General features: G+C 42.6%; 1 protein-coding gene across 1 annotated transcript; it reads left to right on the plus strand.

The window, feature by feature from the left end:
* Nucleotides 1-230: 230 nt before the first annotated feature.
* Nucleotides 231-15,322, plus strand: heg1 (heart development protein with EGF-like domains 1). Its single transcript, XM_061089029.1, has 14 exons — nucleotides 231-665; nucleotides 7,718-9,449; nucleotides 9,788-10,278; nucleotides 10,710-10,823; nucleotides 11,012-11,134; nucleotides 11,234-11,337; nucleotides 11,449-11,504; nucleotides 11,629-11,789; nucleotides 12,348-12,482; nucleotides 13,077-13,119; nucleotides 13,220-13,257; nucleotides 13,372-13,459; nucleotides 13,713-13,890; nucleotides 14,089-15,322. Exons 1-14 carry the CDS (start codon nucleotides 404-406, stop codon nucleotides 14,230-14,232), a joined length of 3,669 nt encoding a protein of 1,222 aa, XP_060945012.1. The 5' UTR covers nucleotides 231-403; the 3' UTR covers nucleotides 14,233-15,322.
* Nucleotides 15,323-18,102: the final 2,780 nt, after the last annotated feature.

The following is an 18,102-nucleotide window of genomic DNA, read 5'->3' on the forward strand; positions in this document are numbered from 1 at the left end:
ATTTGGACTTTTTTGGGGGTAGCAATACAAGTGTGTGTGTGTCTCTGTGTGTGAGTGTGTCTCTGTGTGTGTATGTTTGTGTGTGTGTGTGTGTGTTTGTGTGAGTTTGAGTGTGTGAGAGAGTGTGTGTGTGTGTGTGCAGCAGCAGCAGCAGGAGGGGGAGGAGCCCGGGCTCCTCCGCCGTGATAACACGCTGCCTCCTCGGCTCTTATCTCCCGCTCCCCGCGCTGTGCGCCTCCGAGCACCAGCTCCTCTCCTCCGGACTCCGCCAGGATTTATCCTCATTCTCAGAGAACTTCGCCACCAGCCGACCCGCTCCTCTCATGCTGTCCCCGGGAGACCACCCCGGCATTCACTCGACTTCCCGGATACTATCGGCGACTGTGTTGCGGTCTTGAGGATCATGGAAACGTGGTTGTTGAATCACGTCCTCGGGCTGTCTCTGTGTCTGCTGCTGCTGGGTCTGCCGCGGCCCCTCGGGGCAGGGACCCCCGCCAGCAACAGCTCGGATCCCGGATCGTATCACTCCACCTCGGCGGATGAACTGAGCAGCGTGTTAAACAACGCGACTTCAAGTTCATACTCCAGCGAGAGTTTATCCCCATCACAGAGGAACCTGCTCACACACACCGGGGCTGCTGCTGCTGCTGAGGGGGGGAACTTCGGTAAGACACTGGTCCCTGAGGCCTGCTGCGGCAAGTGCACCCTCATGGTGTTAGTCCACTGACTTTATATTAACACTCCACTGTCCTTAACTTTCTATTAACACCCCACTGTCCTTAACTTTCTATTAACACTCCACTGTCCTTAACTTTCTATTAACACTCCACTGTCCTTAACTTTCTATTAACACTCCACTGTCCTTAACTTTCTATTAACACTCCACTGTCCTTAACTTTCTATTAACACTCCACTGTCCTTAACTTTATATTAACACTCCAATGTCCTAAACTTTATATTAACACCGCAATGTCCTAAACTTTATATAAACACTCCACTGTCCTTAACATTATATTAACACTCCAATGTCCTAAACTTTATATTAACACTCCACTGTCCTAAACTTTATATTAATACTCCACTGTCCTAAACTTTATATAAACAATCCCCTGTCCTAAATGTTATATTAACACTCCACTGTCTTAAACTTGATATAAACAGTCCACCGTCCTAAACCTTTTATTAACAGTCCACTGTCCTAAACTTTATATCAACAATACACTGTCCTAAACGTTATATTAACACTCCAATGTCCTAAACTTTATATTAACACCGCAATGTCCTAAACGTTATATTAACAATACACTGTCCTTAACTTTATATTAACACTCCAATGTCCTAAACTTTATATTAACACCGCAATGTCCTAAACTTTATATAAACACTCCACTGTCCTTAACATTATATTAACACTCCAATGTCCTAAACTTTATATTAACACTCCACTGTCCTAAACTTTATATTAATACTCCACTGTCCTAAACTTTATATAAACAATCCCCTGTCCTAAATGTTATATTAACACTCCGCTGTCTTAAACTTGATATAAACAGTCCATTGTCCTAAACCTTTTATAAACAGTCCACTGTCCTAAACTTGATATAAACAATCCACTGTCCTAAACTTGATATAAACAATCCACTGTCCTAAACTTTATATCAACAATACACTGTCCTAAACGTTATATTAACAATACACTGTCCTAAATGTTATATTAACAATCCACTGTCCTAGACTTTATATAAACAAATCCATGTCTTAAACTTTTTATAAACAGTCCCTTCTTTACCTTTATATTAACACTCTCTAGTCTTAACCTCCTGTCCCACATGAGAGTGGCTGGATCATATATTTACTTTCACTCTCACAACATTAACATGAGCTTCAGTACTAAGAACAATAACGTTAATTTATGATTACAGGTGGAGTTGTGAAATAAATCAAGTAATCAATCAATAATCATTGCAATGTAATTTCCACAGCAATATAACAAAGGTTAAATAATAATTATGATTTAGCCCTTAACATATAATGGATATAACTCAGATTTGTAAACCATAACCTTTACTCAGGAGCAAAAACCAGACTTTAAACTTTAAAATAGATAATAATGTGACATATGGTAATAATTATCGTAATCCACCACAATGTTCAGTCCTATTGTGTCAACATTGAGAGTGAAGTCACTGCTTGTAGCCACAGTGAAGATGATACATCCTGTTATTGACTACTTAAATTATTAGAATAAGTGAATTGAAAATCAAGTCTGCATTTTCAGCTTATAGGAAACCGTTCAATGCAACAGGTGCATTGTTTTTGTTGTTTTGGTTGCCTGTTTTAAAGGCTGCAACTAACCATTATTCCCATTAGAGATTCAAACTTTTATTCTCTGACTGAAATAAGGAAATTAGTATGATTATTTATCACAATACGACTCGGAGCGATGTGATAATGGATCCAATGGATAATGGATTGTTTGACTTCTATTTGAGTGTAAAAAGTGTGTTAAGGTTTTTACTGTATGTTCAGTGGTTCTGGTAAAGAGGAGGGTTAATCCACCTTAAAGAGATAGTTCACCCAAAAAAAGAAAATTGCCTCATCATCTACTCACCACTGTGCTGATGGAGGGGGGGGGGGGGGGGGGGGGTTTGACATTTGAACCCCAGCTCATGCAGATGTTGATAAGGCAGGGTTTCCCCCAGGGGGGGGGGGGGGTTGTTGAGTCGGATTTTGAGCTGGACACCATTATTTCTTATACTCTAAACATGTTGCACTTTGTTTAATATGCACACCTAACTTGTTTATTTTGAAAAGGGGTTAAATAGATACTTTGATATCTTTTTGAGTTGCACTGCTGACTTAACTTATAAGCCTTCTTTTTTATTTATTTTTATCACGTTGGAGTTGCTAGTTTAAACCTACAGTTTTGCACTTTAATATTTGAGCCTTTGTTTACATTTTGTTTTGTGCTGCATTAACATAGCAGTCAGGCCTCTTATTTCAGAAACAATGAACCGTAACAGTTTGGTTACCAATAAAAGGTAAGCCTACTACTTATTTGCTTTCAGCCAGCTACTCAAACAGACAAGCAACAAAATAACAAACAAACAAAATACACAGGCAAGTGTCGGCCTACTTTGAAATAAATTAAACACAGAACTTTGTAGGGCTATTTGAGTCCTCCTCATATTTGTGGAAAATGTATGAAATAAGAAGTACCCTATTTTTAAATAAATAAAACCAAATAGCTGCAGCCTAATAGTGTAACGGACTAGGTTTATGTTTATGTTTGGTTTTGACTTATGTTCAGTAAAACACTGTGTTGAAGGAGCGTTCTGATGTCTGACGGTCAGTGAAGGTGACGTATGTTCAGTAAAACACTGTGTTGAAGGAGCGTTCTGATGTCCGAGGGTCAGTGAATGGGTCTGGGTGGGACATGTGACTGTTTGGACCAATAGGATGGTTGCTTGGGGATCGGGGCCATGTCTCTGATCGGGGCTCAATGAGGAAGTGAAGTGTTGTTGATGTGCGCGAGTGACGGATTTTTTTTTTTTTTTAAATAAAAAAAACAATCGACGCTTAGCCTGGCGGGGGGGGGGGGGGGGAAGCCTGGCGGCCCGCCAGGCCTATACAGCACTGGGGGAAACCCTGATAAGGTGTATTGAAACCTTCATGAATCATTTCCAACCTCTGCTTTTTGGACACAGCAAGGTTAGGTTTGCTTACAATGTGCAGTATGCAGGACGGTAGAGTTCAGTAGAGTCCACCAATGAGCTCAGTTCAGCTAAAAACCACAATGCTTTCCCTTTATAATAATACATGTAAACTGGCGATGCTCCTAAAGGCCAATTTATGCTTCTACGTCTTTTCTAAAACGGATACATAAGACCGCCCTATCCGTCATGGAACGCCCTCTCCGAGCACCTCGGACAGCTTTTCGTGCACCTCTGATTTTTCTAACTGTCCGTGTTTATTTCGGAGACCCAACGGACAGACCTTGGCTGTGATTGTCCGCGAACGACATAATTTCCGTATGACGTCATTTCCGGACCTCAAACTTCCTGCTTCCTTCCCTGTGTCTGAACAAACCCAAACACAACTATGATTCTACGATTAATGTGACGTGTGTGTTAAGCCAGCAGAGTTGTCCGGCTGACGGTGGCTCGTTAGAGCACTGACGGCATGTGTGCACGGTCACATACCGTTATAACGAGCTTTCATAACGGCGCTAGCGTGCTAGGCTAGCGGGCTAGCCACCATGCTAACTGCGGTGGTAACGGTGCAAAAAACCCGCTGTCACGACTTTAATTCCACCTCTATCATGACACTGTTTCTATAATACCGTCAGGTTAGAAGAAAACACTGGGTAGTAGTTAGTGCCGGGAGTCCCTGCTGACTGTGTGTGGAAGCTGGGATGGGAGCTAGCTAGCTCCTTGTAGCCTCAAGCAGATTCAAGCTGTGGAATCAGCAACACAGTTCGGAAACAAGACCGGAGAACCGCTGCGCTAAGAAACGATAACATCAGCATTTTGACCCGCTGGGTGTCACTTTATTTAGTTCTGTTAGTTGCCATGGTTCAGTGTGTGGGAGGCGAGTCGACAGAGGTAAACAGACACACGTGGACTTCTTCTTCCCAAATGGGGTAGGCTTCTCTGAGCTCGTCTTCCGTTGCGCCACCTATGGGTTTGGCGGTGAATTGTTTTCAACGTACAGTCGTCGGAGAGGTAAAAATCAAAAAGACTCTCTGCTCTCCGTGCAACCCTCTCAGAGAAACGGATACGTAGAAGCATAATGGAGCCTTAAGGAATGACAAGTGGAAATAAATCACTTAATTCACTCAGCCTTTACCCCAGTGCAGCTTTCCTGCCGTGATCCAGTCATTCAGGTTCACTAACTGAGCTGCGAATCAACATTAGATACGTGACAATAGTAAAAGTCATCATCTAAAATCTCCTATTTGTAAATTAAACATTAAATATTCACAACACTGCTACCTCCTTCAATCAGCTGTTTTCATTACTGTTTTGGAACATACTGCATATACCTACAATGCCAAGCCACAGTGTTTATGAAGTATGACAGATGTGGAAAAAATCCTCACAGTGGCAACTGTGTTAAGAGTTGAGAGCTGAGCGATAAACAGCAGAGAATCTGGGAGTGTCCTTCACTCGTTGCCAACACCACGTTCCAGTCTGAGTTCTGCTGGATCAGAAGAGAGAAAATGAAATAATGAGAGAGACACATGCGGAGGAAGTGAGAGAGAACGATAGAGTCTGGTGGCCCAGTTCTCCCTACAACACTCCCAGTAGATGAGCTGTTGTGACACTTGAACTCCATCCCTTCATTGGATGGTGGCTGCTGGTCACTGTGTGGTGGATGTCAGGAGGTGTCAGGCTCCCACTGCTGTTGCTCCAGTCCTGGGAATCAGACACATAGAATGCTGGGGTGTGCTTAGAAAAGGCTTTAGGTCAGAGAGAGACCACTCATCTTTGTTATAACTAAGTAATATCTTGATGTCAACAACGGATCCTGTGCCCCTCCATTGGATCCTGACCAATAGGGATATTTGAGGGCCAATGCCGATGCTGATATTTAATTTAGTAGAGGCTTGATATTTTACAGTGTAGCCGTAAACAAATAAATAACTATAAATACAAAGAAAACATAAATACAACCAAAAATATAAATGTTTAATCAAGAAAATAAACGGAACTCTTTCAAATATAATTTTAATATAAATGCACACCGGTTCTGCATTGTTGACGTTTACTCTTCAAAATATGTATATATCGGCCAATGTTTTTCAGCCAACTGAATCGGTTGAGCTCTGCAATGCATAATAATTATCATCCAACTCAGTAGTTCCCCTTAGCACCGCAAAGTTTTCGGCGTCTTTTAGCGTCTTTCAGCAAACAGATGTTTGGTTTATTTTGTATTTTCATTGAATTTTTTTAATTTACAAAAATTTTGACAGTATTTAGACAAAATTATAAATTTGCCTCGAAACAAAGTTCAGTACAAAGTTAATAAAAATCCCAATATTTTATTAACAATTTGGTGGAGACCAAAATGGAGCTAACAGGGGGTAAATATTGGGATTAAATCTTGTCATATGCACATAATCTCTACATGAAAGGCTAATGCTAGCTTGTGTTTGCTAGATGTGTTTATAGTTAAAAAAATGCAGAGATACTATAATCCACTTAAAAAGTGATAAACGTTGTAATATGTAACTGTTGCATTCTCAGTTTGTTCTTCTCCCCCAAGTGGACAAATGATAATTATTGCCGCTTTAAAGTAGCGAGTTCAAAACCATTTTCAGGGAAGGTTGCTACAGATTAATTTAATTTAATGTCAGTCAGTACCCCTAGACTGAATCTGACAGGGACGAGTCAAACAGGGCTCTCTCTCAATGATCTCTGCTTCACTGTCAAATGTTAATGTCAAAATAAAGCAACAATCTCAACTCTATAACCTCATACTTTTCTTGAAATTTCACTTCTGGAAGTGTGTGGTTTAGTTAATACGACCTAAAGAACAATAAAAACACACAATGAACATGAACCCACGCCCAGATCCATGGTGACAGTTTTCTGCCAGCGCCTTGTGCTCGCTCAGCTTTAGGAAGGAAACGGCCGATTCCCAGTGGAGGCCGTCACCGCCATATTTAGGACATAAAGCCTTTGTTAGAGCAGACAAGCTCGGCTGCCAGTTGTTCTCCACCCAAAAGTTATTGCCCCTGCAGCAAACTACAGCACCTCACAGCAACCCCCCCCCCCCCCGTTTCTGCAGGCTGCACACAGTCTGCAGGGTCAGCGCCCTCAGGTGGCCATAGCATGTGGAAGTTCCACTTTTGACAGTTTGTAATTTGAATTTGTGATGAGAAAGCTGGAAGAAAACAGACTGAAGAGGAATATTGATTTCAACATCCATCGCATGAAAAGCCATATGTCGACCTAGTTGTCGATGAGACTGTGATTCAAGTATTAAGAGTTTAGATTACCAGTACAAACATTCACCTAAAAAAATAATAACAATAATAATGATAATTATAATAAGCTTTATTTATATACTAGAACATTCAGCTGATCTAAAATGGCGTGAAGGCTCATGGGAAGTTTGTAAATCCTTGTTGCACACAGGTTGTGTAAAGATCTAAATGTCATCAATAAAATCCTAAAATTATTGCCAAAACAAACAGGAAGCCAATTCAACGTTCCTACTGTATTAAAATTGAGGGTTAGATAGCAAGGTAATAAAAGAAATTATATTTTTTTCATTTAAAATATTAACAAAAATGTACTCGAAAAGTGATTAAATGATCATATTTGAGAGGTTGAAACCAGCAAATCTGCCATGAATGTTTCATTGATACATCGATTAAAAGTATTTTTCCGTCAGTCTAATAATAAATTAATTGACTAAGGGCTCTGTCACAAGTATGAATGTTTCAGTGGCAAACCTTCACCTTCAGGTTCACTTCAAATCAGTGCGATTGAGGGGGTGAATAAAACATTTGATTCTTATGGCGGAGCAAATCTAGCATGGCTTCACATGGAGTTAAACTTTGGTGAAATTTGACCTGCTATATTCCCTTTGCATTCACGAATGTGTGACCATGCCCTGATACTGTGAAGTTGTAATAACACGCCAGGGTTGTTCTTCTTGTCTGAAGATGAGAACTCTTCATTTAAAACATTGTTTTGTTTCCCCACAGACACAGAGGAGACACAAACCTTCACAGAAACGAGCAGCAGATCACTAGAGATCAATCTTTCTACTGAGCCGCTCTCCTCCACCCTTGTTGTAGCCACGACTGAGGCCAGCAGCAGCGGAGACAGTAGCAGCAGCAGTGGCAGCAGCATCGGCAGCATCAGAAGCAGCAGCAGCGGCATCAGCAGCAGCAGTGGCAGGAACAGTGGAAGCAGCACTAGCAGTGGAAGCAGCACTAGAAGTGGCAGTAGCAGCGCCATTAGTAGCAGTGGCAGCAGCAGCAGCGGTGGGAGGAGCAGCAGCAGTACTAGCAGTGGAAGCAGCAGCGGCATTAGCAGCAGTGGCAGCAGCAGCAGCATCAGCAGCGGCATTAGCAGCAGTGGCAGCAGCAGCAGTAGCAGCGGCGGCAGCAGCAGCACTAGCAGTGGAAGCAGCAGTGGCAGCATCAGCAGCGGCGGCAGTAGCAGCGGCGGCAGGAGCAGCAGCAGCACTAGCAGTGGCAGCAGCATCGGCAGCAGTGGCAGGAGCAGTGGAAGCAGCACTAGCAGTGGCAGCAGCGGTGGCAGCAGCAGCATCAGCGGCAGCAGCACTAGCAGTGGAAGCAGCAGTGGCAGCAGCAGCAGCAGTGGCAGCAGCAGTGGCAGCAGCACTAGCAGTGGCAGCAGCAGTGGCAGCAGCGGCAGTGGCAGCAGCAGAAGCAGCAGTGGCAGCAGCACTAGCAGTGGCAGTAGCAGCAGCATCAGTAGCAGCATCAGTAGCAGCAGCAGCATCAGTAGTATCAGTAGTATCAGTAGTATTAGCAGCAGCAGCAGCAGCATCAGTAGCATTAGCAGCGGCAGCAGCAGTGGCAGGAATGACTTAGGTATCACAGACCTGGTGCCCAGCGTCTCACACCCTGTCTCCTGGAAAGCCAGATCCTGGACGTTGACAGAGGACGCCAGCCGGCCCCAGGACCACCCAGACACCACTCTGCAGCTGAGAGACGCCACGGCCTTGGCGTCGCAGACAGCCATCCACACCGACCGCACCTACACTTCCTCAGACATCAGCCGAGCCGGGGAGAGGACCCTGCTGTCCGTCACCTCCTCCTCTAACAACAGCACCTCCTCTGCATTCACAGAGGATTCCAACTCCCATCAGCCCCCCTCTACCTGGGGTGTTCCGGCTCGGGCCACAGAGACGGAGGACTACACCCACAGCGCCCCATCCACTGGGACTGACAGCAGGGACGCAACAGAGCAACACATGACCCAGTCCTTCAAGGGGACGTTTTCCGAGACTGGGAGCCCAGAGGGGTCCAGAGGAACTCAGAGTTTAACTCAACCACCAAATGCCACCTGGCATCAACACACCTCAGAGTCTGAGGAGACCTCCGACTCGACGCCACCTCTCAGAGTGACAGAGCTCAGCACTGACCAATCAGACGTAACCGTTTCCTCCACGCCTCCTGTCACCTCAGCCGCAGGAGGTCCGACCAACACCTCAGGGACAGAGATGGAGACGGTGTCTGATGTGGGAAGCTCCACCGAGGCCTCGCAGAGCTTCAGCACTCTGAACCAGGAGGGCACCGAGGGGCTGTCATCCCAGACCAGAGAGGAGAGCATGGGCCCGGGTCTGACTACAGCGCCCCCTACAGTCAGAAGCAGTACACATGATATGGATGACTTTCTGACAGACACTCCAGTGCTGGTTACTGAACTCTCTCTCAACACTTCACCTGTTACTGTCACAGAAAGGTACATTGTGTTGTTTATTACACTTTTTTAAATAATTCACGGAAAGATACTTGACTGAACACTAGGTGGTGTTATGAGCCCTGTTCAAACTTTAAATGTAGATTTTTTAAATGAGCATTCATGTATATCATCAAAGAACAGTCATATAACTTAGATTAAGTTTAATTACAGTATGTTTTTAAATAGTTTTAACAGAGAACTTCAGCTCCATTAGAGTTTTAAGTTTCTGAGAAGTTGTCATGTCAGTCCTCAGATGAACTAGGTTGTAGTAATGAAGACATTGTTAGTTGTTGTCAGTAGTCAGTGAGAAACTGATTTATTTATTATCTCATCAACAGATCACAGATAACAGAAGAAGAGACTTTTAAAGCCTTCGCCTCCTCCACCACATCCAGCACCAGCCCTCCTCTACCAGCGATCTCATCCTCCCATTTCAGCAGCAGCACCAGCAGCAGCACGACGTCAGGGTTACTCACCGAGGCCACCGTCCCTTACACCACACCCCTCACCACAGCCTCCACCCCAGCCCTGCAGACCACAGCAGGGCACACAACTCGCCGTGCGTCACCGAGCCAAACCCAGGGTCCCTCAACAGAGAGTGCTAACCCCACAAAAGGCACCACCCTGCAGATCGAAACGGGCACTCTGGGAGGCACCACCTCTCAGGACCAGCATGTCACCACGCCCAACACCCACAGCACCCCGACCAGGAGCCCAGAGGTCCTGCACACCACCGGGAGACAGAGTGATAGGGGGACCACAGAGCTGGTGGTGACTACGTCACCAGCTGACATCCAACCCACCAAGGCACCGCCACCACCACCACCAAGTGAGTTCACTCTCTTCTTTCACTGTAAATAGCAATTATGGACATGCAGCTTTTAAACCAAGGTTGTTAGTGAGACTCTCTTTTCTTTCGGTTATGTAAACTGATAATAATCCTTTTTCACAGAAGCCATTTTGACACAAATAGTAGGTAAACAAAGGCATAAATAATCACGTGTGTAAAGGGTTGTGGTCTATTTAGGTATAGAGCCTTTTTTAATTAATGAAAACTTCTGTCCAGCTACTGCACCATGCAAATGAATCTCACCTATTCCAAAAATATAAACATACTAAAATGAGGTGTGGCATGGAAATGGGCATCGCAAACATTTTACATCATGAGATTAATAAGACATAATAAGAATAAGATCATTTCCAAAGGTTCAGTGGCATCTATTTTATGTTAAAATGTCTGTTCTCCCGTCTGACCTCCAGGAAACCCCTGTGTGTCGAACCCTTGTTTGAACGGAGGGATGTGTGTGAGCTACAATAGGCATCAGTTCACCTGTCAGTGTCAGCAGGCGTGGACAGGACCCACGTGCAACCAGGGTGAGCTTCTCTTGAGCTGCTCTTCTTTTTCCTGACTGCTTTAAGTTTTCCATCTCTGTGCATCCAAGCATGACATTTCCTGAAAAATATTTCATACTAATGAACAGTGTGGAATGTAGAGATTAGGTCTAAGCTCCATGGATTCAGTTGGTGTGTTATTGTAATAGCTGTTTGTTCTGTATGCCAAGATATGGATGAATGTGAGAGGGACCCCTGCCCGGTCGGCTCCAGGTGCGTGAACACACGAGGCTCCTTCAGCTGCGAGTGTGCGCTCGGCTTCGACCTCGAGGACGGACGCACATGCACCAAAGGTAAGATCCCTGTCTGCACACATACATACTGATTATTATTTTTCTAGCTGAGTTATTTTCTCAAACTCCTTTGCTTTTGATTTTTATGCACGTTCACAGCAAAGACATTTCTGGGAACGTTCAGCTTCAACAGGCTGCCACAAGACCCTGTAATCTTCAAGAGCTCCACCATGCATGAGATCCAGAGGGAGATTATTCAGCTGGTGAGCGGCCGTCCACATCACTGCATCGTCCTCTCTGCTCATTTCTGAGAAAATCGGAATGACCTCACACACAAGTAACTCACACCCACTTTCTTCCTGTCGTCACTGCAGCTCAATGCGTCGTTGTCGATCCTTCAAGGCTACAGCCGCTCGACTCTGAGTAAGAAGTGAGTTCTTCGATAAACCTTTTGATTTGTATGTCAGAACTGCAATATGTTTCAGTCTAAATGATACAGCCTGAGCATTATGTCAGTGTCGACGTCTGTGCTGACGTCTTCTCTCCTCCTGCAGAGAAGAGGACGGGCTTCGTATCTTTGCCGTCAACATGTTTTCCATCTCCAGCGACGTGACGAGCGCTGAAGTCTACAACAGCATCCAGATGTCTCTGAGCAACTGCAGCTCCTCCATGGCGCACTGCCGTATGGTGCTGCACCACCAGCTCACTTATACCGGTAATAAGAACCACAACAGCCACATTGTATACAACATAATAATGATTATTTCTGATTTTAATACTGTTTCCTCCAGGATTGAGGCCCCACTATCAAAGTTAAAAACATGTTCAGAGCCACTAGAGGGCAGAATGCATCTGTAAACTGTCCCCTGTGAAAGGTGCCATGATAGATTCGGGAAAATATTACACATCATTCAATATCATTAATAATAACTTGATTATAATAACATTAATAATAAAGTGGCTTTCAAAGTACCTATGGCTGGTGGGTTAATATATTATGTAACTTCTTGAGATGAAACCTGATAGTGAATCAAGGGAATGCAGCGACCGAACCGTACACATGAATTCAACATTCAAGAACTTTATTGTACTTGTGCTAGCACGACAGTACATAATTAAAGTAACTGAGACAATATGTCTACCCTGTTGCAACATCCCTGGGATATGACAAAGTAAATGTTTGGTGTTTTCCAACTTCTTGGGACATCTCAAGTTGTCAAGTTTCTGATCAGATTCCTGTGTCGGTACTAACTCTGTCCACGTTGCGTTCCAGCGGAGAGTCTGTGTGTGGCTCAGAAGGCTCAGTGTGACCCCGAGCGCTCCTCGTGCTCAGACAGCAGAGGCACAGCGTCCTGCCAGTGTCTTCAAGGATACTACAAACACAATCCTGAGGACTTGTCCTGCCTCGGTAAGCTCACTTTTTCTCTCTTCTGGTTCAAGCTGATACTATGACTACTACTACTACTACAACTAATAATAAAAATAATAGTAAAAATAATAAACTCTATTTTAAAATGACTTTTCAAAATATGGTTACAAAGTGCATTACAAGGTTGAAAAAATGTCAGGACTGAGGGAAACAAGATTGGGGAGTAAATTAATGTAGTGATAAAACATCAAAACACAGCAGTAAAACAATAACAATAAAAAAAACTACTGTCCAAACAATCGTTCATTAAAACTAACAAAAGATAAGAAAAAGATATGTTTTAAGAAGTAATTTAAAAGATCTCATTGATTCTGCAAGCCTCAGCTCTTCGGGCCTGGAGCTGAGGAGCCTTGACTACAAAAGCATGACATGCCCAAAAGTAGACAAAATAAATATAAAACAGATAATTTTATACAATTAAAATGTTACAATTCTGTTATACACGTTTCCTTCCTGGCAAAGTAGATTCATACAAATTAAGAACACTTAATAATAGTAAAACACTTTTGGCCTTGGTAACCCATAGAGGAAACTGTAATTGGATTTTGTTCTGAACAAAATGTTTTTCTCCAGATTGTGGGGATGGCTACAAGCTGGAAAACGGCACTTGTGTCCTGTAAGTTTGGCTCTATTTTTTTTTCTACCTACAGTATAAGAGGATAGATTAAAAGATGTAGGATCATATTCTCACTGCAGTTTCTGTCTCTGCTTTTCAGGTGCACGTTTGGATTTGGAGGATTCAACTGTGGAAATTGTAAGTCACTGTAAAAATTAACATTTCATTTATTTTCTCATCGTGTGATTGTTGTGTACGTTGATTTTTTTATGTGTAGTATTTAATACTGTATCTGGTTTTTTGATGTTGCAGTTTACAAGCTGATTGCAGTTGTGGTATCACCTGCAGGGGGCGCTATGCTCCTCATCCTCATCATCGCTCTCACTGTCACTTGCTGCAGGTAAGTCTGCAGATATTGTTTGCATTAGAACGTTGTCCCTGTTTTGCTATTAATCTCGTGTGAATCTAATGTCGATAAATTGACAGCTCAACAAAAGATATGCCAAGTCATGTTGATTGCCACCTGGTGGCTGGCTGCAGTATATGTAATGAACGCCACCTTCTCCAAGTTAGTGGATGGGACGTGGACCAAGCCAAAAAGTGCAACTGTAAAACTTGGCAGGGGATTTAATTTGTTTGTTTTTATCTCCCAGGAAAGATAAGAATGACATTAACAAGATCATCTTCAAGAGTGGAGATCTGCAGATGTCCCCTTACGCCGACTTCCCCAAAAATAACCGCATATCCATGGAGTGGGGCCGAGAGACGATCGAGATGCAAGAGAACGGCAGCACCAAGAACCTGCTGCAGATGACTGACATTTACTATTCTGTAAGGACACCTCAAATACCCTTCTTATTCTAAAACACTCTTATTAAATTGTGATTGTTCCTAAATGTGTCTTTCTTGCTCAAGTCGGGGTTTCGTTTTGTGTGTTTGGATAAAACTGATGAGTGACTCTACCTGACAAGAGGAAACTGTCAATGAAAAACATGTTGATTTTCTCTCTCTTTGTATCCATCCCCTCAGCCTGCTCTGCGTAACTCGGACCTGGAGAGAAACGGCCTGTACCCGTTCACAGGTCTGCCGGGCTCTCGCCACTCCTGCATCTACCCCGCCCAGTGGAACCCCTCCTTCACGAGTGATGATTCACGAAGAAGAGACTACTTCTAACTGCTCCACCTGAAAGACACGCACGGAAACTCACCGTCTCTCATACTGTGATGTGTCATGATGGTTTTCACAGTGAAGATGCTCGTGTGTTAGCTTCACTGTTTTAAAAAAAAAATTTGACCACCTGCATTCAGGGCTGCAAATTAATTATGTAAATGTTTGTGTGGGTTTGAGTGAGTGAGTGTGTGTGTTTGTGTGTGTGTGTGTGAGAGAAATACAAATTTTTGCAAGTAAAAGTAAGTTTGTGATGAATTCAGTGTTTTTGCATGTTTTACCTCACTTACTTCAACTTGCATGTACTTTACATTACCGCTGTGGCGTTAGAGATGGTGTCATGTGTTTTCCTGTCCTCCAGGAAGCCACTAATTCTCATTTGTCAAGAAAAACAAATTTGCAGACCTATGCAAAATGCGTAAATGCACAATTGAAAGTAGAAAAAGAAATTTAACTTTGTTTATCAACTGTGCAAAGAAACATGTGTGTGAGGAATCTGGAGAAACACATTTATATTCTATTCAAAACAGCAGTATTATATACTACATGTGATGTGTCCCAAATAGACCAGAACATGCAAAAATAACATTGATGATTTATGGTCCTTAAAGTGCTCAAATATGAATATGTGCGTGCCACTGCTGTCGTATGGAAATGATCCGTTTCTTCATATTGATGGAACATGATAATAACAAACCACTGAAGGTTGTAAGTTCATTTTTACACCATCGTAACGTGAGGAACGACTTCCTGATCTGATAATTATGTTTATTTATTCCCTGTATGTTGATATCCTGTATATGTAGCTAGTGAGCATCTCATTCATACACACTGACTGGAGGGGAAAATATGTTGCTTTAAATGCGCGTGTGTGTGTGTGTGTGCTTGTGTATGTCCTCTAAGTATTGATGATTGTGTGTGTGTGAGGAATAATGAACTGTATACCAGAATGTTTTTAAGTGTTTAAATGTAAAGGTGTATAATAATTGGATATTTCTGATGAAGTGCTATTGCGATGTATTTTTTTCATATGTCTTTTTAAGATCTGTTGACTCTGGCGTTTTAGTCAGACGTGCTTATTTAAATAAAAAATATAGCAGAGCATTTTGTCTCTAATGAAATTGTCTTTAAAAGTCTTTTCAATCATTTACAATTTGTACTCTGTTGTTGACACAGTTTGTGTTGCCACTGTAAGAGCTTGAATTGATATTGTTAAATAATTTAAAATCAAAATGACTGATAGAAAAATTAACATGTTGTGGAAATGTTATTTTCATCAATAATATAATTTTTGGTAAAATACTAAGTCAGATTTAAAATGTTGGCACAAAACAAGAATACCATCAGCAGTTACAATATATTTTAAATAAGTAAAAAAATACATAAAGTTATTATGACCTACTATAGATATTCCTATAATGTCATTGTGGCTTTATTGTCACTTTGTGAAACTACTGAAGTCATGAGCCTAGAGAGGCAGCGCTATTATCGTAGCTGAACAAGGCGTCCAAGTTACATATTTAGGGAGGTAAAGATAAATGATTACTCACAGCTAGATATCAGGAAAGTCAATGTATGTATCTGTCAACTGAAAGTTCTGGCTGGCTTTAAACTTTGATGCCTTTTGTTTGTCTGTTCCACTCAAGTTGGCTTCCTGTGGGTTAATAAATACCCATTTGTTAGGTAACGTATGGCTCACACATGCTAAGATAAGCTTCCCCCCCCCCCTGCTACCCTTGAAAAGTTTTTGAACGTCTTTACAGTCTGTCTGATGTCCTCAGAAACAAAACTAATGTGTTAACTAGTGACTAAACTGATGTCAAAAGCACTACACAACAATTTCTCTAAGTTTTAAATTGAGGGTGCATGACAGAAATCGATGTGTATGAATGCAAATGGATTAAACAAAGAAAGTACAACGTGCTTATTAGCGATCTTTACAGATGCTTCAAGTTTCGAGTAAAGCTCTCTCTCCTGGTTTTCAGTCTTCAGAGGTCAAAGTTTGTATTTACATGCTATGCCACATTAGGTCTGGTTGTTTACATGATGTATTACTGTTATGGTCCATTGGTTTCCCTTTTATTCGACGGGTGAGGAAGAGACCATAAAACAGGCACACTCAGAGAGGAACATTTCATACGTTGGACTTTTTTTAACCACCAATGGAACGTCAAAAGCTCTCTCTCAGTTCTCAGGCTTTTGTACTGATCAATGCTCCTCTCATCTTCGGCAACCTCACTGCGAACATCTTCTACGCTTGGTGTTTGATCTCCCTGTCGCACGGCCGAGAGAAACTCAAGCAGCCGTTGAAGACCATTCTGGAATGTCTTGTCAGTTGCTCTATACTTTATTGTGTCTTTTTGCCTTCCTTGTATTATATGTACATGGACCAAAATGACGTACCATTGTTTACCCTGTTATGGGTGATGGTGATGTACTTCATGAACAACAGCATGATGTGTTACGTTCGGCTAAACTTCTACTACTATGTCCAGATTGTCCCTGCACGGCGAGCTCTTTGGATCTGGGTAAAGAGGAACATAAAGTCTTTCATGATCTGCGCCTTTCTTCTCGACCAGATGGTTCTTCTGCTCAACGCCATTTTGAGTGTGTTCAGTCGATATTCCGAGAGCTTTACGTATCCTAACAGCACAAGGACAGAATGTAGCTTTGACCTGGACCTCTTGAACTCTTTAAGTTTTTACATCTTCACAGCTCACATCCTGGGGTGTCTGTGTGTCACAAGCGTTTCTAGCTTCTCAACGATCCTCTACCTCTACAGACACATGAGAAACGTGGCCAAGAGCGGCAGCTCCTTCAGCGCTCCGAGGATGCGAAGACATATGAGAGTAGCCGTCACCGGGGCCTGCCAAGGAGCCATGTACTTTCTCTATGCCACCTACTACCTCTTAACCTCATTGAGTATTGTCTACTCGCCACAGTTTTTCTTTGGTTACTGGGCCCTTTTCACTGGCGCCTCACTGTTCATATCAGGCACCACAGTCAACCTGGGGATCGGTCAGACTGTATTCAGGCAAAGGGCAGCCAGAACGTGGACGGCACTCAAAGCACTGTGTAATGTTGGCGTGGTAACAAGCGATGGCCAGCTGACAACGGGTTAAATAGCTGATAATCTTAACTGTTGTTGTCCAAATGTCATAGTGATTATTGGGTGTCTGATCAGGTTGTGTTGAGGTCCATTGGTTTGCTTGTTTAGAAAACAATAGAATAGATTATTAAAGAATAGATTACTTTAAAGAATGTTATGACCCTCAAATCTATATGAATGAATGCTGACGACGAAGCTTGTAAGAAATAAGGAATTCTTGGTTTGTATTTAATCGTATTTTGTTAAATCTCATTTTATTTGATCTAATCTCTTTTTATCTTGTTTATTCTCATCTTGTTTCACCTTATTTTATCTGATGCATATAAGACACAACTGTCTTGTGATCACGATTCTTCACAACTATGACAAATATTTGTGGTATATTACTGGTATGTTTTTTTGTAGCTGTGGGATATTTGTTGTTGTTGTTGTGGGTCAGACTTCTATAAAAACGACATATTGTACCATAATACTGAAATTGAAGTCTCTGTAATTTGTTGCCTGGTAAGAAAAATCGGATATGTCAACTTATCCGGAGTCAAATTAGCTTTTTCAGGTACAAACAAAACCGTATTTTCTGGAAATTTGAAAGTAGGCGGTGTGAAGGGGGGATTTTTCCCCTCCGAGTGCTCTGCGGTCTGAGCTTCTGTGGAGGCCGTGAAGGCACCATGAGTCCGGTCCAGCCGCCTCTCTTCAGATGTGTGTCAGTTGGACTGAAGAGGATTCACACACACACACACACACACACACACAGACACACACGTCAA

Source organism: Limanda limanda, chromosome 16 (assembly GCF_963576545.1).
Source record: "Limanda limanda chromosome 16, fLimLim1.1, whole genome shotgun sequence".
NCBI lineage: Eukaryota > Metazoa > Chordata > Actinopteri > Pleuronectiformes > Pleuronectidae > Limanda > Limanda limanda.

Bases quoted from the DNA above. Each gene is read 5' to 3' on its own strand.
- heg1 (XM_061089029.1), top strand. From the start codon at position 404: ATGGAAACGTGGTTGTTGAATCACGTCCTCGGGCTGTCTCTGTGTCTG. The intron at 10,824-11,011 runs GTGAGCTTCTCT...CTGTATGCCAAG, and splicing joins AGGACCCACGTGCAACCAGG to ATATGGATGAATGTGAGAGG. The intron at 13,258-13,371 runs GTAAGTCACTGT...TTGATGTTGCAG, and splicing joins AGGATTCAACTGTGGAAATT to TTTACAAGCTGATTGCAGTT.